Source organism: Trachemys scripta, chromosome 4 (assembly GCF_013100865.1).
Source record: "Trachemys scripta elegans isolate TJP31775 chromosome 4, CAS_Tse_1.0, whole genome shotgun sequence".
NCBI lineage: Eukaryota > Metazoa > Chordata > Testudines > Emydidae > Trachemys > Trachemys scripta.
Genome location: NC_048301.1, coordinates 93,371,324 through 93,396,402, shown reverse-complemented (window position 1 = coordinate 93,396,402; position 25,079 = coordinate 93,371,324). Strand labels below are relative to the sequence as shown.

Sequence of the window (25,079 nt, the reverse complement as noted above, 5' to 3'; positions counted from 1 at the left end):
TATTTTTTAAATGAAGATTTTTTTTCAACTTTTTTTTTTTTTTTTTTTTAAGTTGTGAGCTGAGCTCTACTAACCTGATGTCTTAGATATGCATTTATTAGTTAACAGGATATGACTAACCACCAGAAGTGACACATTAGAGACGGATTCCTACAGTCTGCTAGATGGACAATAGTAAAGCTTTAAACTTTTTTAAAGGACTATTTTCCACACAAAAACGGTCTGCGATTGTCCATATGTTTCATGGGTAAAATGCTGTACAGATGAGTTAGCAGACAGGTGATTCTCAATGTGCTAAGAAACAGTACATCTTAATGGATCACTTAATATTGCTAACTACTTTTGTTAGGCTCTTAGTGTCTTAACAGACAATGTGGCCTAAAATTATATCCAATGGAACACTTACAAGTTTTCCCAGTATTATAAACCCCATTCATATTTGTATTGGAACACTAAAGTAATTAAATGTTGTTTGCAAATTATTAAATGATTCCAAGTTTTATCACATTGGGTTTAAATCAATGACCTTTTTAAGGACTCTGTGTGCCAAATTGGGACATGTGGTTAATTAAATGTGAAATGGCAAACACTTCTAAATACATCCAGTAGATTACTGGGCACTATGTTAGAATGGCAAATCAGTATAAAGACTTGGATCAGGAAGATTACATGTTACTTCAAATGCACTGTTTTTTTTTTTTTTTGGTTAATGTTCCACTATGGTACAATTTCAGCTCTCAGACACGATCATGGGGACTTTCTACTTGCAGAAGTTGTGCCAGTGCATGATTTAGACCTAATCAGTCTGCTGATTTTGTTCCAAAGCATGTCATATTTTTGTTTGTTCCCTATAGAATATGCACTGCAAATCGTATTATACACAATTTGTATATTATACGTATTGCAAACAGCTGCTGGTTTCTACCATAGCAAATTGTCTTGCTCAGGCACAATGGTTTCAGCTGTGAATGGATCTAGTATGTGACAAAACAATATGCCTCTGTTGCTAATATGTCACCCAGTTTCCTGAAAAAAGCTAATTGAAAATCACACATTGTACTGCCCTTCTCCTTCCTTCGGAGACAGAGAGTCTGATCCATCCTTTTGTGGCTTTCTTATACTGATTATTGGAATGCTCTTACTAGCATTTCAACTTGTTTGAGTAGTGGGCTATAAACAATACAAAATTCAGCTGTTTATATTCCTGCTGGCAGCAGGTGATTCCATCATATCACCTCAATCCTATCCAAAATGTACTGGTTGCTCATCAAATTTCATATTAATTATAAGTGTTTGCCAATTCAGAGTAAACTTTCTCACAAAACTAGGTGACTGGGCAACAAAATGGCAGATGAAATTCAATGTTGATAAATGCAAAGTAATGCACATTGGAAAACATAATCCCAACTTATACACATAAAATTATGGGGTCTAACTTAGCTGTTACCACTCAAAGAGATTGTGGAGTTATTGTGGATAGTTCTCTGAAAACATCCACTCAATGTGCAGCAGCAGTCAAAAAAGTGAACAGAATGTTGGGAATCATTAGGAAAGGGGTAGATAAGAAGACAGAAAATATCATATTGCCTCTATATAAACCCATGGCATGCCCACACCTTGAATACTGCGTGCAGATCGGGTCACCCCATCTCAAAAAAGATATATTGGAATTGGAAAGGTTCAGAAAAGGGCAACAAAAATGATTAAGGGTATGGAAGAGCTTCCATATGAGGAGAGATTAATAAGACTGGGACTTTTCAGGTTGGAAAAGAGATGACTAAGGGGGGGATATGATAGAAGTCTAGAAAATCATGACTGGCATGGTAAAGTAAATAAGTTACTTCTCCTCATGACACAAGAATTAGGGGTCACCAAATGAAATTAATACGCAGCAGGTTTAAAACAAACAAAAGAAAGTATTTTTTTCACACTACGCATAGTCAACCTATGGAACTCATTGCCAGAAGATGTTGTGAAGGCCAACCTTGTTACTATAAGAGGGTTCAAAGATAAGTTCATCAGTGGTTATTAGCCAGGATGGGCAGGGATGGTGTCCCTAGCCTCTGTTTGCCAGAAGCTGGAAATGGACAACAGGGAATGGATCACTTGATGATTACCTGTTCTGTTCGTTCCCTCTGGGGCACCTGGTATTGGCCACTGTTGGAAGACAGGATAGTGGGCTAGATGGATCTTTAGTTTGACCCAGTATGGCAGTTCTTATGTTCTTAAACAGGGTTGAAGTTATCTTTTGGAGTTCCTGATTTCTTATCCTACTGGCCTTTGGCTCAGGTCACTCATAAATTTCACCTTGTGTCTTCTCTCCAATTGTATCACTTGAGGCTCTTTGTGGAACTCATTGTTTGTTGATACTCGGAATCTACTTACTTTCCCATTGTCTAAATGTAGAGAGCCACATTCATCCCCAGTGCATAAATTTCTGAAGTTTAATGTTTGGACCAAGGTGTGTTTGTTCTCACTGATTTTTCATTTAACTAAATATTAACTCTGTAGGATCTCTTGACTGTTCATATTTAATATTACTGTGAAGTGTTTTATTTGCTTTGGAATAAGGTGTTTCAAGTGCTGATGACATACAGCACTAGTAATGAACTGAAAGTGGCAAACAAGTGGCTGGTAAAGTCTGTCATAGTCACAAATTCTTCCGGGCACCCAAAACATAAGGTACTTTGTCTGTTTCAAGTCTGCAGTCTGAATGCAAATGCTCAAACTGTGGACAATGTGGGAATATCTGTTGAAAGAAGATAGTAGTTTTAAAATAGAAATAGTAAACACCAAAACATTTAATGTGATATCAGTTTTCAGTGCTGTCTATTTATAGTATATTATTTAAAGAGACATATGATTTCAAATGATCCGTAAGTGTTCTTCTTCAAATATCTCTCTGCTGTGATGTCTGTATCAGCCAGTTAATAATGGCTTGAGGGGCAGATGGGGATAGCTGGCACTTACTTTATTTATAGTTTGGGAGGAAAAGCAAATGTGTGTGTATATAGATGTTGTATTTATTGAATTATATCTTTCTCCCACCACCATTGTATATCTCTTGTCCCCTTAGATTGTAAGCTGTTTGGAGCAGAGATTGTATCTTTTTATGTGCTTGTATAGCCCCTAGCACAATGGGGTCCTGATCTTTTTTTGGATTATAATTAAATACAGTGTCAACTGCAAAACTACAATTCTGCTCTAAATTCTTCCTTGTATTCCTGGGACTTTCAAATAGTTGAAAGAGCAGTGTTATACAAAGTTGTTTTTAAATTGCTATTCTACATCCACAGAACTTACATTCTGGGGACTAGTCCATTAATGTAGCGGAAGCAGGTGGGTACAGATCTTCCAAATGAGTTAACGGCGAGCTTGCCCAATGGATTCCTGTTTAATCAGGTTTAATGCTGGGCCAGTCATGCATGTGTAGAACTCTCATTGATGTGAATGGAACATCACTAGGTGTGGAATATGACAAGAATGTGGCCCTGCTAGGCATAGCTGACTCGTGCCGTCTGATACTGGGTGGGGGACAATGTAAAGGGGAGGACATGTGATTGCCCCATCTGTCTCCACTGGGAGGAACTTCTAGCCCCACCTCTCTGGGTCAAGGCAGCCAATCCCGCCATCTCTTGGGTGGGCTGGGGCCACAGGAGAGGGGAGCACATATCTCTGGGAACTTGCTCTCAGCGCCTTCCCTAGCAACCCCTCACCCTTTGCCCAGCCTGGGGACTGACGCGTTCTCCCTGCCCCACCAAAGTTATCTGCAGGGGGTGGGAGAGCTCTGTCCTTCTCCCACCACGTTTCCTCCTCCTCCTCCCCCCGGCACATTCGGCCACTCTCCCTGGCAGCCGGGCTTGGGGGGGGGAGCGGAACAGAGCCGCTTCTCACATGGCTGAAGGTGGCTGCTCAGGGTCGCTACGCTATGCAGCATGGCAGCTGCCTGAGAGGAAGCCCTGCTGGGGAGGTAGTGACATCTGCTCCCCCCTGGGCCCAGCTACCAGGGATGGGGCCAAGCGATCTGGAAACATGCTGAGGGGAGAGGGGATTCTGGCTCTTTGGGTCCCTGTCCCTGGCAGCCGGGCCCAGGCAGGAAGCAGAAGCTGCCACCTCCCCAGCTGGGCTCTCACAGGCAGCTGCTGTGCCACATAGAGCAGCAACCCAGAGCAGCCAACATGAGAAGCAGCTGGTCCCGCCCCTTCCACTCCACGCCTGGTCCCGGCTGCCAGGGATGGGCTGAACATGCCAGGGGGCAGGTGCAGTGGGAGAAGGACAGAACCCCTCTTCCCTCTGTCCCCTGTCCCCTGGCAGGCCAAGCAGAAATCTGCATGTCCTCCCTCTACGTGTGGCCTATGCTGCTAGGTATAACTTACTTAGTCATGCCAGTTTCTTATTTCTGTACACTCTTTTCCATATGTGTCTACACTCTACCTCAGCACAGCTGGCAATTTCCCTGGGCTGCATGTCAAGCTCTGACAGGAAGAATACCGGTCTGGTTAATTTAAACAAGAAAATCATACTTTGCCAGTTTGAAAATTACGTGAAAATCTGAAATATGGTGGATAGAGCAAAGTCAGGATGCCCTTAAATTGCTAAGAAATTATGCTTCACTCTGCAGAAAGCTTTCTGTAGCCTTCTGATTTTCCTCTTTGAACACCCTATTTGTGTGATATTGTGTCTTTTACTTCATCTACAACGTGAGCTCCATGCCCATTTTGTTTTAAAAATGAATGTTCAGAACTGTACTAGAGAGGTTTTCCATTGCTTCCTGTTGATAAACCTGAATTAAAACATCTCTAAAGTATTACATGTGAGTTCTTTAAACATTCACTTAAACTTTAATATATAAATACAAAATAGGAATAAATAACAATTGCACAATGTCTTAAGAACAAAATTATTTGTATAGACTAGCTCTATATAAATAAATCAAAGTACATTTTACTTGTGTTTAGAAGAATGATATACATTTTATAAAATTAAGAAATTTTAAATTTATTTACTTTATCCCTCAAACCATTCCTGCAAAGGAATCATGCATTATCTCTACTAAACAAAGATAAGATCCACCTAACTGAACGAGTCCTGATAAAGATGTGGCTCTACTTTCCAAAATTAGACATGAAACATAGACATGACAGGACTACTCATTGAACAAGAAATAGTAAAGTAGAATACAATGTTCATATGTAGTAAAATCAAAGTTACTTTATATCAAAACTATACTGGTCCCTTTACATACCTTTGTGATGAGTATTTAAAAAAATAATGACAACTGGCCAGCATGCAACTGACTAAAACATTCCAGTTTTAGGGATGTCTGAGTTTGGCCAAAGGAAAAAAGGAACTAAAAGAAACAGACAAAACAAACAAACATCCCAGATGCTTACAATCCCCTTTGTGTTCTTCTCCTCTGTGCCAGGTCTGTTAATGCTTGGTTAGCAGCTGAGATAGGTCTTCCTGTATGAGGTCCATCATTACCATTTGGATTCATAAATTTCATGTGCCTTCATGGAGATGGCGGTCCTTTCAGAGAATTGCAGGACCCTGGAGTGCTTCCAACTGTAGTTCCTTGCCCAACCCACTGTATTAGAAATCACCTTTTAATGCAATTCTTGAAGACATTCAGCAATGTCCATAAATGTCACAGTTCCATTTACACAGTATTATTCACATTTACACAGCTTTGTTCCCATGCTGTAAAGTTTGTCACTTCAGAACAGAATTAAGATGCAAGCAAGGACCTTCATTAATTACAGCAGAAAGAGAAAGCTTTAAACATCTGTTATATATCCTGTTCTGCTTCTGTTTTCACCTGCACAAGTGCTTTTATTAAATTCTACTATATTATGCATTGCTCACTCTACATTTTTTTCCTTATAATAATGCCATTTCCCCCCCATTTGATTCTAAGTTGTAGTCATTTTACAGTGCATTGTTCTAAACAGAAGGTAAGAACATTGAATTGAGAACAATTCTGTTGGTTTCAGCCTAGTTTAAGTTCTTCTATTTTTTTCTCTCCAGTTAAAACATTTTGTGTTTCAACAATACACTAAATTGCACTGTATTTCTAATTGGGTCAAACAAAAAAAATTAAAAATCCTGATTTTTTTTAATCAGTTGATGTTTTAAGCTTAAGCACATTTCCAGCAATTTTGTTTTTATGGCAAATAGGCCCCCTTAGTGTTTTAACATTGCTGAGTGGTGTTGGTGTGAAATGTACCTCTTGGTTTATATCTTGTGTGATAATATGGGTCTATATAATCCTAGGTTTAAAACTCCTTCTAAATTCCCCTGAAGGAAATGTACCTGTTTTTCAGTGATGCCCAGCCCTGAATGGAGAATGACTCTCATCCACTTGTCTTCTTGTAATTCTTTGGATCTCTTTCCTTTCATGCCTCTCTGTGGGATTGATCCAACTTCTGCTGAAGCCAGTGGAACTCTTTCTGTTTTCTCCAGTGGGAGTTAGATCAGGCCCTTGTGTAACAGGCTGTCATTACCTTTTTCATGTTTACTGCTCTTAGCTGATCCATGGATCAGCTGGAAAGAATGCTGAAATGCACATGCACTGGTACCATCATCCTGAGACACATGCGTCTCCTCTGCTACGTGCCTGATTTCTGCTCTGGAAGCACCTGCTGCCCCAGCAGTGGAGTTGTATATGCACTCATTCACTGCCAGGTACTTTAGGCCCACATTTATGGTTTGCTTATGAAAGGGGGGGGGCTAAAACTATATAATAGAAATATTTTTTGTGCTTTGTAAGTTCGGTGAAAAGAGATTTTTTTTAAATATATGTTAAAATTCATGTGCAGCAGTGATGTGGTGTCCCTATATTAACAAGGAACTTCCACAAAAATGCCCTTCTAACCTGCAACAACCTGAGTGTCTTGGAGGGATTGAAATATTTATTCTTTTAATTTCCTCTTTAAACAAAAATGCTCTCTTCTGCCAAGGAAATGAGGCAATAGGTGCAAAACTCCCATGGACTTCAGTGGGATCAGGATTGCACCCATAATCTCTTAGTGATCAAATTTATGGAAGTGTTTGATTTCCTGAAAACTATACTGACTGTATAAAGTAGCATAGCACAAGTGTACAGTGTAATCTGAAGTGGCAGTAAAGTGAAAAACTTGTAGGAATGTGTTTGGGGAGGGAGTTTTCTCTCTTGAGGAAGTATTCTGGAAATTACTGTACCTTCCATTTGAAGCAATTTGTTCCATTCCAAGGCAAATATACAACATTTTAAAAAGAGGGTTGGGATTATTGTCATGGGCCCTAGTGACAAGTTACCTCTGGGAGCAGTGTTTCAAAAAGGGGTCGACTGTGTCAGGGGCAAGGGTCGTCACCCCAACTCTCCTGTTAATTCTGTGGCAGAATTTAAACATGATCTCTGGGGTAGTCCACCTAGTATATTGCTGCCCTGCAGGGTTGGAACCCCAAACACAATAGCATTGTGCTAATGCATGAGAACCAGAATATGAAATTGACTGATCTAGTGGATTTCATTGTCCAAGTGGGTACAGAGGTAAACAGAAATTATAAATGGTGACACATCAATTATGAAAAAGGAAGAATGTTAATATTCACAGTATGATGCTAATCTACTGTGCGCATCTTTTATATAGTACTGCCACCCCCAACTGTTCAGGCATCTTGAGTTGGGCACCAAAAAATCATGAGAGTTAAAATAAATAAATGTTGGGTTCTTTTTCTTTGCCTTCTGGTTTCTGAACCTTTTAGGGTTCACTCAGGACAAGTTTCCAAGCACTTTCTCCATAACTGAGCCAGCTAGAAACTCCCCCTCTCCCCCAATAATGACACTGCCTGAGAAGCTCAGCAGAATTTCTAGATCCCAGCAGCTGGGGCTGTAAGTGAAACACCAAATAGTGTGAGAATGGCAATAAAATGATGAGAGCAGGCAATACTGACTATATAACTTTTATGTTTATAAAGTTGCCCCTTTAACATGCTGGAGATGCAGAAGCTGTGTGAGAACTTTCATATCCATCATGAGTCTCTCTCTCCCTCTCTGCAGTACAGTTGTTTCCCTTTCCACTGCAGATAAGGAAAAGTTATTTACTTATTCCCATAATACAAGAACTAGGGACCACCAAATGAAATTAATGGGCAGCAGGTTTAAAACAAATAAAAGGAAGAAGTTCTTCACACAGCGCACAGTCAACTTGTGGAACTCCTTGCCTGAGGAGGTTGTGAAGGCTAGGACTATAACAGCATTTAAAAGAGAACCTCCATGAATTTATCCAGTTAAGTCCATTAATGGCTATTAGCCAGGATGGATAAGGAATGGTGTCCCTAACCTCTGTTTGTCAGAGGGTGGAGAAGGATGGCAGGAGAGAGATCACTTGATCATTACCTGTTAGGTTCACTCCCTCTGGGGCACCTGGCATTGGCCACTGTCGGTAGACAGGATGCTGGGCAAGATGGACCTTTGGTCTGACCCAGTACGGCCGTTCTTATGTTCTTATGCAGCTACCAATCCTGGCACTACACTGGGAATAGTAGTTACAGTGGGTAAGTATGCACCTGTCTGCTTTGCATTCAGAGCAGGGGTACATGCATTGACTTGCCAAGGAATCAAAATATTTCTCTTACAGGACCAAATTCATTGACCCCCATGGGAGTTTTGCCTGAATAAAGAGGACAGGCCTGAAATGAGGTTCATGCATGACAGACTAGAATACGGTCACTGTGCCACAGGCTTGCTGATACCAAGGAGCCGCTCAGACAGCTTTTGTTGAAAGTCTAACAAGACAGAAACAGACTGACAATTTTTGCAAATTTTGGGCCAACCTTGTAGGCATGTGCTCAAGACTACCTACTCGTATTTGCATATGCTCAGTTGCAAATCCAAAATGCCTAATGAACATGCAAGATGGTGTGTGGACACAAAGGAAAGTGTGACTATGCATCAGGCATTTTGTTCAGACAAAAGTGTACACAAGTTTTCATGTGTATGTTTTAACATTAGGGCTTTTACTAAATCCTTGAAATTAAACTATGCTGGAAAGGCTTTAGACAGTTAATTACATTCACAATTGAAGATATAGTGAAAGTAGCTTTTTATCTCAGTTGCTCTTGTTCCTAGATGTGGATTTCTTAGTGTGGTACTGCCCAGTACTGTGATCACCTTTCAACATTTGTCAGCAATTACCACATAGTGGCATCTAAGGTACTCCAGTTATTTCCTATGCAAATTATAGAGAAAGCTCCTATGCATTATCTGGTGCTAAATTAATTTAAAATGATAACTGTGTGGGTGTTATGGGGCAGAGACACTTGTGATCTGCACCTATTTTATACAGAGGTGAACAAATCTTCCTTATTCAGTGTTACCTATATAACTGAGACAGCTGTTGAAAATGGATCTGCAAAGAGCAATGAGGATTTACAGGCTACATAAAATACAAACACAATCCTACTTATTTTCCTTTTTGCTGAAGGAACATCGTATCACTAAGGTTGCCGTACCTGTCTCATTCTTGCCCTACAGACAGTAGCTCCTTCTTTAGTTTCTTAGATTGTAAGGTCTTTGGGGCAGGAACCATGTTAAACTGGATTTTTGTACAGGGTGAGAGGGGACACCAATTCCTTACTGGTACCTCGAGGCATGACCACAATATAAATGTATAATGACAATCAATCTTGAAGAAATGTATTTGCAAGAATATCCAGCACAGTATTCATTTTTTTGTTTGAAAAATATTGAATATAAAAATGAAACTGGTTGCTGCACCCAGCAGCAAATCACACTGCTTGCTGATTTCCATTGCTATCAGGCTTGCTATTAAAACCAAACTACATCCATGAATCTCTGGAAATGGGCATGAATGTGGCTCACCATCTGAATTTGGGCAATGCTAGTGTCCATACCAGTAATTCATAGATAATACCAAAGGGTGTTACCGTTACTCGCGGATTCTATCTAAACAAACCACTCTTCACATAGTTGAAACATTTGTTTGAAAACTGAGGGTCCTATTTAGCAAATATTCAGAGTCTTATGGCTCTGGACACAAAGGCTCTAGAAGCTTCCAAAGCTTAGCTATCACTGAGCCCAATCCTGATTCAGGACCCAAAATTATATGTTGTTTTTATAAATATTTCTCTGCACAGCTTGGATGCTTTTGGTACCCTCCCCCACTTCATTCTTGGGAATTCTAAACATATGCCTCTTTGTAGCTCAAGTAGATGTAAAGTGACCCACATTAATGACCGCTGAAGGACTCAACTGAGCATGTGCTGAGAGAATAGTGATGTCAATTAGATTCTGACAGACCTTTCTTTTCTATGGACAAGACCTCTGCAGCCCATCGCCCTCAAAGAGGGAAATACGGGTTTGATGTAAGGGCGTACATAACCTCTGCTAACAGACATTGTCATACTGGTTTTCAGTGCTCCACAAGGGTTCTGTCAAGCCACTCGCATCATTGCTCGACTACAGTTAAGAGCAAGGTGCTCTGTTTTCCAAGCCCAGTTCAATTGGAGCAAAGCACAATTTTGGCTCTTGCCCGTCATGAAAAGGAATAAAATGCCACTGATCATGTCTTCAGCTTCTCAGTGAGCCCAAAGCTTTGTGTTCTGAACTTCACCACCTTGCTTGGACTGTTTCCAGGTGCCATAATCTTCCACTCCATTCATTCAAGCAGTTTGTGGGTGCTCAGAGGTCCCAGACATGCAAACAGAACTGCAGTGGGACCCATTACTAAACATGATCAGTCATGGAGATGTGGTCCCAGTAGGATACTGCTGTCATTGTACAGGGGCTTCCTGGTACTTGCCAACTGTCTACTGATGCCATCTATGGTTGACACATAGCAAAACTGCCATATCACTGTAAGCATGCACAATTACATTCTAATCAATACAACATACATAGAGAGGCTGCCCACTAATCATATCTCTGCATAACTTATGGGCATCGTGGCTTGACTCCTGGCTAGAAATATCAATATGGCAGAGCTTCCCATCCTTCTGCGCTAAGGGTTAGCATGCTACACCTCTACCCCAATATAACGCTGTCCTCGGCAAAAAATCTTACCACATTATTCATAGATTCATAGATTCTAGGACTGGAAGGGACCTCGAGAGGTTATCCAGTCCAGTCCCCTGCCCTCATGGCAGGACCAAATACTGTCTAGACCATCCCTGATATACATTTATCTAACCTACTCTTAAATATCTCCAGAGATGGATTCCACAACCTCCCTAGGCAATTTATTCCAGTGTTTAACCACCCTGACAGTTGGGAACTTTTTCCTAATGTCCAACCTAAACCTCCCTTGCTGCAGTTTAAGCCCATAGCTTCTTGTTCTATCCTTAGAGGCTAAGGTGAACAAGTTTTCTCCCTCCTCCTTATGACACCCTTTTAGATACCTGAAAACTGCTATCATGTCCCCCCTCAGTCTTCTCTTTTCCAAACTAAACAAACCCAATTCTTTCAGCCTTCCTTCATAGGTCATGTTCTCAAGACCTTTAATCATTCTTGTTGCCCTTCTCTGGACCCTCTCCAATTTCTCCACATCTTTCTTGAAATGCGGTGCCCAGAACTGGACACAATATTCCAGTTGAGGCCTAACCAGCGCAGAGTAGAGCGGAAGAATGACTTCTCGTGTCTTGCTCACAACACACCTGTTAATACATCCCAGAATCATGTTTGCTTTTTTTGCAACAGCATCACACTGTTGACTCATATTTAGCTTGTGGTCCACTATAACCCCTAGATCCCTTTCTGCCGTATTCCTTCCTAGACAGTCTCTTCCCATTCTGTATGTGTGAAACTGATTTTTCCTTCCTAAGTGGAGCACTTTGCATTTGTCTTTATTAAACTTCATCCTGTTTACCTCAGACCATTTCTCCAATTTGTCCAGATAATTTTGAATTATGACCCTGTCCTCCAAAGCAGTTGCAATCCCTCCCAGTTTGGTATCTTCTGCAAACTTAATAAGCGTACTTCCTATGCCAATATCTAAGTCGTTAATGAAGATATTGAACAGAGCCGGTCCCAAAACAGACCCCTGTGGAGCCCCACTTGTTATGCCTTTCCAGCAGGATTGGGAACCATTAATAACAACTCTCTGAGTACGGTTATCCAGCCAGTTATGCACCCACCTTATAGTAGCCCCAGCCAAATTGTATTTGCCTAGTTTATCGATAAGAATATCATGCGAGACCGTATCAAATGCCTTACTAAAGTCTAGGTATACCACATCCACCACTTCTCCCTTATCCACAAGACTTGTTATCCTATCAAAGAAAGCTATCAGATTGGTTTGACACGATTTGTTCTTTACAAATCCATGCTGGCTATTCCCTATCACCTTACCACCTTCCAAGTGTTTGCAGATGATTTTCTTAATTACTTGCTCCACTATCTTCCCTGGCACAGAAGTTAAACTAACTGGTCTGTAGTTTCCTGGGTTGTTTTTATTTCCCTCTTCCAGTCTTCTGGAATCTCTCCTGTCTCCCATGATTTTCCAAAGATAATAGCTAGAGGCTCAGATACCTCCTCTATTAGTTCCTTGAGTATTCTAGGATGCATTTCATCAGGCCCTGGTGACTTGCAGGCATCTAACTTTTCTAAGTGATTTTTAACTTGTTCTTTTTTAATTCTATCTGCTAAACCTACCCCCTTCCCATTAGCATTCACTATGTTAGGCATTCCTTCAGACTTCTCGGTGAAGACCGAAACAAGGAAGTCATTAAGCATCTCTGCCATTTCCAAGTTTCCTGTTACTGTTTCTCCCTCTTCACTGAGCAGTGGGCCTACCCTGTTTTTGGTCTTCCTCTTGCTTCTAATGTATTGATTAAAAGTTTTCTTGTTTCCCTTTATTCCTGTAGCTAGTTTGAGTTCATTTTGTGCCTTTGCCTTTCTAATCTTGCCCCTGCATTCCTGTGTTGTTTGCCTATATTCATCCTTTGTAATCTGTCCTAGTTTCCATTTTTTATAGGACTCCTTTTTATTTTTTAGATCATGCAAGATCTCGTTGTTAAACCAAGGTGGTCTTTTGCCACATTTTCTATCTTTCTGTATTATAGGTGAAACTGCGTTATATTGAACTTGCTTTGATCCACCAGAGTGCGCAGCCCCGCCCCGCCCCCCTGGAGCACTGCTTTACCATGTTATATCCAAATTCGTGTTATATTGGGTCACGTTATATCGGGGTAGAGGTGTAGTTGTTAAACAGCTACCATATTTATATCCATAAGCCTCTGGAAATGGGTGTGAACATGCATTGCCATCTGAATTTAGACAATACGTGTAACAATAAAAGTAATTCCTAGGTAACAGCAGAGGCCACTGTTACCGTTTGTATTACATTTGCCTGGATAAAGCTAAATGATGGTAACTTTCAGAAATCAAGATGTAGCTGTGTCTATGATGAATGTTTGTGTCTCATGAATCAGGATTAGTATTCCCTGGGGAGGGAAGGGAGTGAGTGGGAGCGGTTAGAAGGATGTCTGTACCCCTCTGGACTCTCTGCGGAATGGCCCTGAGGAAATGGCTAAGAAAGAGATCAACAGGAATGCCAAATTTCTGCTGAATAGGTTAAAAGGGTGAGGAAGCCTCTTCGGCAGCCATCCATGCGCAGAAGGCCTGCATAACATTTCTGCTGAATAGGGCCCTAAATGAAGACAAAAGAAACATAGGAAGCCAATCGTAACTTGAAGAGCTTTTCTGATTTTGCGGTTTCTTATTTTTACACTTGCTAATCTCCAAGGACATTTTATTATTTTCGGTGCAATTAGACATCCCTTTGGACATGCCATTGGAATGGAAATAAAGTTTTACAAGAGAGTAAGTCATATTTTTATCTGATATATAAATGTAAAACAGCCTAACTATTTATTTAATTATTCCTTAACAGCCCTAAACAGATGGATATGGGTTAGCCATATACAGTGAAAGATACTCAAAGTTTTATATGTTATAAAAATCATCCTATATATAATGCCTGATTTTTAAGTTATATATGTATATTTTAAAAGTTTGAAGTATTTTACATCCCACTAAAACTGATAGGAGCTGATTTTATGTCCATGCTACGTTAGGCTCACTTTAAAAACAGAAGTTTCAAAGCCCTTTTCTGGGTTTAGTCTATAAACGTGGATCCTGCTATTTTGTTCACAAAGATTTTATCCATCTTCTAGTTTCTCATTAAAGAGCTTTCACAATTAAAATAAATACGCAGGAAATGGAAATCTTACCTCTGCAAGCGGATGCCAATGAGCAATCGGTTTCCGAGGATACGAGAGCATTTCATTCCAGTGGTCCCGGCCTAGGCTCTCTGCATCGTTGCCTATTTGACACACTCCAATGACCTCATTGTGACCTACACTGTGAAAATGTGCCATAATATTTTTTTCTTAAAATTTTACATTTGGGAACAAATATCATTTAAGTTCGTTATGACAGACAATGATCGAGGATGCTGGGAAAACTTGATGAGCTACACAACACAGGTTTGAGCTTCATCCCTATCTTTCTCACTAACATAGATAATATATCAATAATTCACTCTTTTATACCATGTTAGTTCACACCGTGTGTGTGTTGGTTTTCTATGAAGTAAATTGACTGTTGGACTTTTATTTGTCTACACTCCATTTTTAACCAACAGAAAAATTCATTAACGTTTGCAAAAGAGAAAAATAACTATACATCATACTTGTTCTGACTCCAGCCCACCCAAAGCATCAGACATGTAAAGACTACTATGTGAAATGGGATAGCTGAACAAACAATACACCTATTCCAAAGCAATTATTTGCAAATAGAATATACTATGGGCCACATTTTCAGAGGAAATCTGAGTAATTAATATGATTGTGCACAAATGGCCATTCAGAGTGCAAACTGTTCATTTGGATAGGCAATCATTACAATTCTAGTAAATATGTATGCAAATTAGGCATACAAAGTTATGGATGCAATTCTGTATCTCAAAAACTAAGAAGGAAATGCTGTTTGATGGTACAGAGAATTGTAGTCCTCTGCCGAGACCTGCCTGACAAAACATTTTTAATCAATATCACAAACTGAGTAAACTGTGAGCATTTGTGCCAGTTTTTTACAATCTTTTGCCTCGTAAAATCTTGCATAGTAGAGTAACAGCTACAGGTATCTCACCGGTCATAATCCATAACTGCTATTGACAAGTTAATTTGGTCAATGTTTTCCGGCGGGACATCAAAGACTATGGCTTCATTGTAAACAGGATTGAGGGTATTCCTCTTGGTGGAAGTTTTCCTTTTCTTTAGCCGCCTTCCTTCGCACATTAAAGAAACCTTCACGTAGGGATCTGTGTGAATCATAATAAGCAGTTTTGTTGATTTAAAAATAAACACAGATGGAAAGCAAATGGAGTAACCTTTAATATATGCCTATATCTATATACATAATTTATTCACAGGTACCTAAATTAGAATCTGAGCTCCTTCAATAATGAAATGCCTGGGAGGCGCTGGCAGTTAAAAGGTCTTCCTGGTTGAATGACTGTAATGAACAATTAGATGTTCATTCAGGAAGCTGGGTTTTTGTATTGTGTCTTCTCAAAGAATGTAAAAATTTCCATTATGACATAATGTGGATTCCCGTGTTTGTAACAGTCTGTGTAACTGATTACATCTATAGCAGAAGTAGAACCCGGACACAATCAGATAATGTGGTCAGCGTTAGTGTTTGCTGATATGGAATTAGTTATGTTAACACTTTAGAATTATAATAGTTTGTGTGGTGTACAATTATTGTTCTCTTTAGAGGTACAGTTAAAGCTATGGGTGTAGTAGAAGACTGCCCCACTTGGGGCACCTGTTTCATTGTAGCTCCTTTCTGACAGTACTATTACCCTTCTCCCCCTTTGCCAGTGGATTGAAACAAGGCATCTGTGACCCCTTTGTAGCAAAATCCCAAACTGGTTTCATTTTGTTTTCAATACCGACCCTGAAAATAGTTGCTACAATGGACCAGTGAGCTTCATAATCTTGGCCCAAGCATCATTTGTATCAGATTAATGGCTGTTGAGCCTCTCCATTGTCAGTGTTGGTTTATACTGTACCCAACATAAACTCCAACAAATAGCAGGCAGTGCAAAATTAAATTCTGTGGTTACAGTCCCAGCATGGCCACCTCCAAGTATTTAAAAGCCAGGCCCCCAAAATTCTTGAGGTCTTTACGATAATAAAATTTGGGTTCTTTTAAATTGCCTTCTAGTTTTTGAGCCTTTACGGTTCACATTTTTTAAGCTTTTCTTTGCAACTCGGATGGCTAAAATCATTTTTTGATGAAAGAATCTCCCATAATCCAGCAACAGAGGGTCCTGTGGCACCTTTAAGACTAACAGAAGTATTGGGAACATAAGCTTTCGTGGGTAAGAACCTCACTTCTTGCATAAGCTTTCGTGGGTAAGAACCTCACTTCTTGCATCTGAAGAAGTGAGGTTCTTACCCACGAAAGCTTATGTTCCCAATACTTCTGTTAGTCTTAAAGGTGCCACAGGACCCTCTGTTGCTTTTTACAGATTCAGACTAACACGGCTACCTCTCTGATACTTCCCATAATCAAATAACTCCAGAAACTGGGGCTTTAAGAAAAACACCAAATATCAGAAGAATTGGAAATACTGTATCATATCTTTAATTCAAGGGGGAGAAGATGAAATTGTAATGTTGGGCATGAAAGAAATTCCTACCTGATGCTCCTGTTATGTCCATTGCCTTTAAATTCCTAGCCTTTATTATGGTAATAGTTAATCTGCCAGCTGTTGGAAGGTAGCAGAGTGAGAACATCAAGTCACCAAGATCCACATTGTCCTGTAAAAAAAACAAGTTTGTGAAACAATAATAAAACACTCTCTCTCTCTGCCTAGAAAGGCACAGAGTAACTAATGATAAAATATGTGTATTTAGGAGCTCCGGTTATTCCAGAGGAAACTTAATTCTCACTTGCAAACCACATGGCAGGAGCTGCTCAGTTTGTAGGCAGTGTTCTGACACCAGCAGTACCATGAGCTGTAAACCTCATTACAATTTTGTAGCAGTCAGTAGTCAGACAGGAACCGTGTCCTAGTGGTAAGAACAGGGGTAGGTACCTGGAGATCTTTGTTCTACTACTGACTTGCTGTATGATGTTGGACAAGTCTCTGGAGCTCTTTATGCCTCAGCTTCCCTATTTGTAGGGAATTTACCATAACAGGGTTCATGGGAGGAACAACAAATTGACAAGGTAGGATAAGTTTTCATACAACTGCCCAGGACTTGTCAGGCCAAACATTGCAGTAGGGAAGGTCAGTGGAGGGAGCACAATCAGGGGTTAAAGTAACCTGGAGCAGGAGGGAATGCAATTCTCCCTCTCCGCCAAAAGCAGAATGAGAACTTTCCTCTCCCTGGTTTGCAGGAGCAGCTCTCCTCCTGCAGCCCTCCCTTCTCCTTAGCTGGTGCAGTGACTGCATCCCTTTCCTGTTTCAAGTCACTGAGTACCATCTGGGTTTCAGAAAGGCAGCTGAGGAGGAAGTCCACCAGCTCCCAGATGTAAATATTAGGGAACAAACAATTTTTTTCACCTGATTACAAAGGAAAAATGTTGGTAGATTTGTTTTACCTAGCCAAATGCTTCATCCACTTTGGACGAACCTGCCAACATTAGAAGCCATTCAATAGGGATGATGCATTAGAGCACGTTGTAAGGCACATCTGTTTGCTCAGCTTTTGCCCTACGGAGTGGGAAGAGATGGCTGAGCGATAGTTCTTTCCTGCTGTTTCTTTCATTTTTTTTGAGAGGGGGGTTCATTAATTGACAACATATTAATTATATTGATAATAAGCTGCAGGAGTTGTGATAGGTGCATTTTGTAAGGGGGGGGGCAGATTTTTGGGAGAAAAGTAGGGATTTACTTTTTAACCTCTTGTAGTAGTTTGGATTTAAGGCAGCTTTCCCAAGAGACAGAGTGGGGGAAATGGTCACTGTTTTTCTGAAAAAATATAGATGAGCATGAATTAATAAATATTTATTGACACCAGCAGATAAATATTTGTTTTGTACCTGGAGTGGTATCTGTGAAGTATCTCAGAAAGGACTCAACATTTTATTTATTACTTCCATTCTACCAAGCTTTTAAGTGAGTCTGGAAATGGTTTTTGTCCATTTTACAGTTTTGGTATCAATGTAAGCAGATGAGAAATCTTGTTTATCGATGAAGAAAACTCTATCTTTATTTTTGATAGACAACTGTGACTATCTGGTGGGGTGATTTTCTTTGATTAATAATGTCTCCTAATTAAGCAGCCCTAGAGATCTTTCTCTTCATAGGTTACACACTTTTTCCTTTTGGATTCTCAAAGGAAACTTTTCTAGTTATAGATACCTTTTTCTGTTAACAGTTTATGTGTTTAATCTGCTGAGGTGGTGCAGGTTCAGTGTTAGTATGCCTGTTTCTGGTAATATTCCATACAAGTTGTTTTTCCCCTTATTGTGATATGCTTATGTCACAGTAACACCGACAAGCCTCAAGCAAGATCAGAGTCTCATTGTGCAAGGCAGTGCATAGGCACATGGTAAGAGACCATCTGTGACTGACAAATAGGGCAAAGAATGGGAATGGAATAAGAGGTGAAAGGTCACAAATAGCAGTTCAGTGGCAGTTCAGGTCTCCTGAATTCCAGTCCAGTGACCTATCCACTACTTACACTATCCCTTTCTTTCTTTCTTTCTTGCAATGACCCTGTCTTTCCCCTTAGCTTCTTATCCCTTTAACTGGTTATAGCTGACCTTTCAAATTAAAAAGGTCATAGAGCAGTTTTTAAACCTGAGGCAAAGCCGACAGGTGCGGAGGAGCACGTGGTTCAGACAGTGACATCCTTAGGGGACGATCTAGTAATGAAGATTCTCTATGTCCTAGTAAGGAGGAGAGGGTGGAAGATGATAAAATACAGGTAGGATCTGATGAGAAATAGTCAAATGAAAAAAAAAAAAGGCCCATTCAATTACATCATGTAATGGCAGACAGCTAAAAAGTGACAAGTTTTTAAAGTGCTTATATGCACCAATGCTGTACGTCTAAATAATAAAATGGATGAACTAGAGTGCCTCATATTAAATGAGGATATTGATGTAATAGGCATCACAGAAACTTGGTGGAATAAGGATAATCAATGGGACACAGTAATACCAGGTAAAAAATATATTGGAAGGACAGAACAGGTCGTGCTGGTGGGGGAGTGGCATTATATGCGAAAGAAAGCGTAGACTCAAATTAAGTAAAAATCTTAAATGAACCAAACCGTACCATAGAATCTCTATGGATAGTAATTCCATACTCTAATAATAAGAATATAGTAGTAGGGATATATTACTGACCACCTAACCAGGATGCTGATAGTGACTGTGAAATGTTCAGGGAGATTAGAGAGGCTATTAAAATAAAAAACTCAATAATAGGGGATTTCAGTTATCTCCATATTGATTGGGTATATGTCATCTCAGGAAGGAATGCAGAGATAAAGTTTTTTGACACCTTAAATGACAGCTTCCTGGAGCAGCTAGTCCTGGAACCCACAACAGGAGAGGCAATTCTTGATTTAGTCCTAAGTGGAGCACAGGATCTTGTCCAAGACGTGACTATAGCTGGACCGCTTGATAATAGCGACCATAATATAATTAAATTTAACATCTCTGTGGCGGAGAAAACGCCACAGCAGCCCAACACTGTAGCATTCAATTTCAGAAAAGGGAACTATACAAAAATGAGGAGGTTAGTTAAACAGAAATTAAAAGGTATAGTGCCAAAAGTGAAATCCCTGCAAGCTGCATGGAAACTTTTTAAAGACACCATAATAGAGGCTCAACTTAAATGTATACCCCAAATTAAAAAACATAAGAGAACCAAAAAAGTACTACCGTGGCTAAACAACAAAGTAGAAGAAGCAGTGAGAGGCAAAAAGTCATCCTTTAAAAAGTAGAAGTTAAATCCTAGTGAGGAAAATAGAAAGGAGCATAAACACTGGCAAATGAAATGTAAAAATATAATTAGGAAGGCCAAAAAAGAATTTGAAGAACATTTAGCCAAAGACTCAAAAAGTAATGGGAACATTTTTTTTAAAGTACACCAGAAGCAGGAAGCTTGCTTCTGGTGTACTTTAAAAAAAGTGGGGCCACTGAACGATCGAGATGCTAAAGGAGCACTCAAGGACGATAACGCCATTGCAGAGAAACTAAATGAATTCTTTGCATCGGTTTTAACGGCTGAGGATGTGAAGGAGATTCCCAAACCTGAGCCATTCTTTTTAGGTGACAAATCTGAGGAACTGTCCCAGATTGAGGTGTCATTAGAGGAGGTTTTGGAACAAATTGATAAACTAAACAGTAATAAGACACCAGGACTATATGGAATTCACACAAGAGTTCTGAAGGAACTCAAATGTGAAATTGCAGAGCTACTAACTGTAGTCTGTAATCTATCCTTTAAATCAGTTTCTGTACCAAATGACTGGAGGATAGTTAATGTAATGCCAATTTTTAAAAAGGGCTCCAGAGGTGATCCCAGCAATTACAGGCCGGTAAGCCTCATTTTAGTACCAGGCAAACTGGTTGAAACTTTAGTAAAGAACAAAATTGTCAGACACATAGATGAACATAATTTGTTGGGAAATAGTCAACATGGTTTTTATCAAGGGAAATCATACCTCACCAATCTACTAGAATTCTTTGAGGAGGTCAACAAGCATGTGGACAAGGGGGATCCAGTGGATATAGTGTACTTAGATTTTCAGAAAGCCTTTGACAGCTCCCTCACCAAAGACTCCTAAGCAAAATAAGCAGTCATGGGATAAGAGGGAAGGTCCTCTCATGGATTGGTAACTGGTTAAAGATAGGGAAAAAAGGGTAGGAATAAATGGTCAGTTTTCAGAATGGAGAGAGGTAAATAGTGGTGTCCCCCAGGGGTCTGTACGGGGCCCAGTTCTATTCAGTATATTCATAAATGATGTGGAAAAAGGGGTAAACAGTGAGGTGGCAAAATTTGCAGATGATACAAAATTGCTCAAGATAGTTAAGTCCCAGGCAGACTGCAAAGAGCTACAAAAGGATCTCTCAGAACTGGTGATTGGGCAACAAAATGGCAGATGAAATTCAGTGTTGATAAATGCAAAGTAATGCACATTGGAAAACATCCCAAGTATACATATAAAATGATGGGGTCTAAATTGGCTGTTACCACTCAAGAAATAGATCTTGGAATCATTGTGGATAGTTCTCTGAAAACATCCACTCAATGTGCAGCGGCAGTCAAAAACATGAACAGAATGTTGGGAATCATTACGAAAGGTATAGATAAGACAGAAAATATATTGCCTCTATGTAAATCCATAGTATGGCAACATCTTGAATACTGTGTGCAGATGGGGTCACCCCATCCCAAAAAAGATATATTGGAATCGGAAAAGGTTCAGAAAAGGACAACAAAAATGATTAGGGGTATGGAGCGCCTGCCATATGAGGAGAGATAAATAAAATTGGGACTTTTCAGCTTGGAAAAGAGACAACTAAGGGGGGGATATGATAGAGGTCTTTAAAATCATGACTGGTGTGGAAAAAGTAAATAAGGAAGTGTTATTTACTCCTTCAAATAAGACAAGAACTAGGGGGCACCAAATGAAATTAATAGACCACAGTTTAAAACAAACAAAGGAAGTATTTTTTCACACAACGCACAGTCAACTTGTGGAATTCCTTGCCAAAGGTTGTTATGAAGACCAAGACTATAACAGGATTCAAAAAAGAACTAGAAAAATTCATGGAGGATAGGTCCGTTAATGGCTATTAGCCAGGATGGGCAGGGATGGTGTACCTAGCCTCTGTTTGCCAGAAGCTGGGAGTGGGTGACAGGGGATGGATCTCTGGATGATTACCTGTTCTGTTCATTCCCTCTCGGGCCCCTGGCATTGCCCACTGTCAGAAGACAGGATACTGGGCTAGATGGACCTTTGGTCTGAGCCAGTATGGCCGTTCTTATGTTCAGAAATAAAAAGTTGATAGACAAGAACTAATTAAGACACACTCTAGGTTACACTCTAGGACCTTCTACTAATGGAATCGTCCTTACTCTTTACTTTAAACACTCCCATTAGTATAAGCAGTCCAGATGTCTTCACTTCTTGGCAGTAGAAGTGAACACTGTGGATAAGTTGTTTGTGGTGACTGCAAAGCAAACAATTAAAGGGCATGACTCTAGTACAAGATGTCTGGGGTGATTCACCCTGTTTAATGTCTCCAAACAGTTCACAGCACGGAAATAGACTGCTACCACACTCTTTGTGTCACTGACTCATTTGGACTGCTGGAAGATCAAAGTGGTGTTTGACAAGGTGATGTTTAACACTATAAGTGGTGTCACCACACTCAGAGGAAATACTCCTTTGCTGAAATCTGCACTGAGCTCTGGGTGAGGCATATCTGCTCTATCAAATTTTACTGATGAATAGTTGGACATGATTATTTTCTGACTGAGAAATTTTCCCTAAATGGTCCATAATCACTGCACCGCTGCCACTTCTGATTCTGGAGGAAAATGTTTCAAGAGATTGGCTAGAAGTTTCCCAGGTCCATGGGGATTCTGAACTATACAATTTTCCCTCCTGTGATGCAAACTATGTAACCCTTTGGGGAGAGAATTCCGTGGTCCGTTTACAGTAGTTAGTGACACCTTTTTGTGTCTGTATTCTTCAAGAACTTGCCCCCCATGAACCAAAAAAATTGAGGAAAATTCCAAAGGAGGGATTATCCCTATCAAATTGCTCATGAGCTATTAGGAAAATCTGGCACCCTAATGAAGCACGTAATTTTGTAAAGAGAAGTTCCAGTAGATAGAACTGGATAAATAAAAACAATGAATACGTTTCAGTGGTATTCATTACCTTTTTGATTTGTTTTCTATGAACATTTCTAAGAGCAACTTTGCTCACAAGAACATTCACAGAAAGTGAAAGCCTGGCATGTCTCCTGTTTCTCTTGGAACCCGGCCTGTGCCAGTATATATAACCCAGGCCAGGGGGTAATACTTCTAAGAGCTGTGTATGGTCCCCACAGACTGCAGTAATTACTCCCCACTGGTTTTAGTTTTGGGAGGAGCTGTGGTAACTCTCCCGCATGGAGTAGAACACAATCCCTGGCCCATAATGATAAATATAACTTTCATAAAGTTCATACAATAGTCCCCAAATATATTGCACGTGGCTGCAATATCTCTCAGATACCATGTGACTTATCACATGGTACCAAGTGGCCAAACACACATCATAAATAGTAAAAGATAAAGATGAAATAATCAATGAATAAACCTAAATATGAAGATAAAATGTGCAGACAATTATAAATAAACCATTGTTTGTGGGTGGTTCATGAAAAGAACAAAGGGGATAAATTTAAAGAATAAATGATTGTCTGCAAATAGCTCTCAATTCTAAGAACAAAGAATTTAAGGCTTTTAGAAGAACTGCAAGAGCAGAGCTGAAGAAACTACCCTGAGTGTACTTCAGGAAATTATCCTATAAAACATTTATCTTCAAGCTTTGTAAACTTCCTCACATTTGATAAGAGCTCTTAAACTATAAAATTATATATTTTGAATCAAACAGCCTCAGGAACAAATAGAGCTGGTTAAGATTTTTTCAAAATCGTGAAATTTCAATGATTTTTTTATTGTTGACAAAAAACAGCAAAAAAAAATCAACATTTTTACGTTGTGGGGTGATATTTTTCAGACTGCTGTAGTAAAAAATACACTCCTCATCCCAAGTTCTTACTGTGCAAGAAACCTCATGCATAGTTACATGATAGACCTTCTTATTAGTATGAGAGGATTCAAAAAATAATTTAATTCTAAATGGTGGTAATTACAACAATACTGTGCATTTTCTATAGAATCTTTTTTATGTGAAGGATCTCAGAGCAGTTTTACAAATGTTAATTAAGCCTTAGAATGGACACAAACACACACGCATCAAGTCACTCACGACTCTCGTGATCTTTTCAGGCTTTAAATGACTAGATTTCAAATTATTGTTTCACTTAAAAAAATAAACTAGTCATAGTTTCAGGTACTACTTCTGCCCCTGAGACAACTTGCCAGTACATGAATGTATACACAAATATTTTTCTCTCCCTTCTTGCTGTGTGAAAGACCAATATAAACAGGTGGAAGATGACTGTCTGGTTATACAGTAGAAAGAAGTAAACTGACTCATTGGAACTCAACATAAAATGCTGTTAAATGCACAAAGTAAGCAAACTGAAAATAAAGAGAACATAGCTTTTCTTTTCTCCAATCTTTTTCAGCTAGTAATTTTAGATGTTGTTTGTAATAATAGTGGGTGGTAAAAATTCCAGGCAGAAAAGGTTATTTTAAAAATATTGATGCTGTCTTTTTTAATAGCACACACTAACAATACATTACAGTTTAGGACGTGGATTGAAGACTAGTACAATAACTACTTGAACCAACAGAGTCAATTAAGGTAGGCAGAATGTAACTGCTTGGAATTTGGCCAGGAAAACAAGGTTAATACGCAATTTCTAGTGAAAGAACTCTAGCATCTTTAATAACCACAAGTGATTAAAATCTGTTTTCTGTCATCTGAAAGATGGCATAGTGCCATTCCACAACACCGTTTCAGTACTATTTCTGAAGGTACTATGATGACCAGTCTATGTCCTGTGATGGCTAGATGTTCCTCAGTGCTCCTTCTCCTAAGTACAGATGCATGTTAATCCTGATTTAGCTATGAGATCCCATTGAATCTCAGCAAACAAATGTGCTCACCAATCGATCAATATTTGATACTTCCCAGTCTCATCAAGCACTTTTATTTTGGTGACTCTGGAGTTAAAATATTTCAGAGCACTGATTATCTGTGAAAGATTAAATTATTATCTTGCTATTGAAATCTCAAAAGTTAGTAAATTTCTGGTGGAGTGAGCCTCATAATCTCTTTCCCATTCCCACTTAGCAAACTGCTATTTATTTTTACTGCAGGGTGTTATATCTTATCATGTGAGAGTGCTG

General features: G+C 39.6%; 1 protein-coding gene and 1 long non-coding RNA gene across 4 annotated transcripts in view; one reads left to right on the top strand and one right to left on the bottom strand.

The window, feature by feature from the left end:
• LOC117877145 overlaps positions 1-25,079 on the top strand; it is a 228,975-nt gene that overhangs the window by 154,042 nt on the left and 49,854 nt on the right. The gene's annotated exons all lie outside the window — the stretch shown is intronic.
• The window catches only part of SYT9 (synaptotagmin 9), a 121,336-nt gene continuing 101,082 nt past the window's right edge, over positions 4,826-25,079 (bottom strand). The window contains exons 4-7 of one of the 3 annotated variants that reach the window (XM_034769950.1): positions 16,716-16,836; positions 15,155-15,326; positions 14,233-14,362; positions 4,826-5,587 (exon numbers count right to left, since the gene is read on the bottom strand). In XM_034769950.1, the coding sequence (XP_034625841.1) occupies positions 5,513-5,587; positions 14,233-14,362; positions 15,155-15,326; positions 16,716-16,836 (498 nt within the window). In that variant the 3' untranslated portion in view covers positions 4,826-5,512. Of the gene's footprint in view, positions 5,588-13,130; positions 13,650-14,232; positions 14,363-15,154; positions 15,327-16,715; positions 16,837-25,079 lie in introns of those variants that run through there. The other 2 variants (XM_034769949.1, XM_034769951.1) reach the window with 2 other exon arrangements.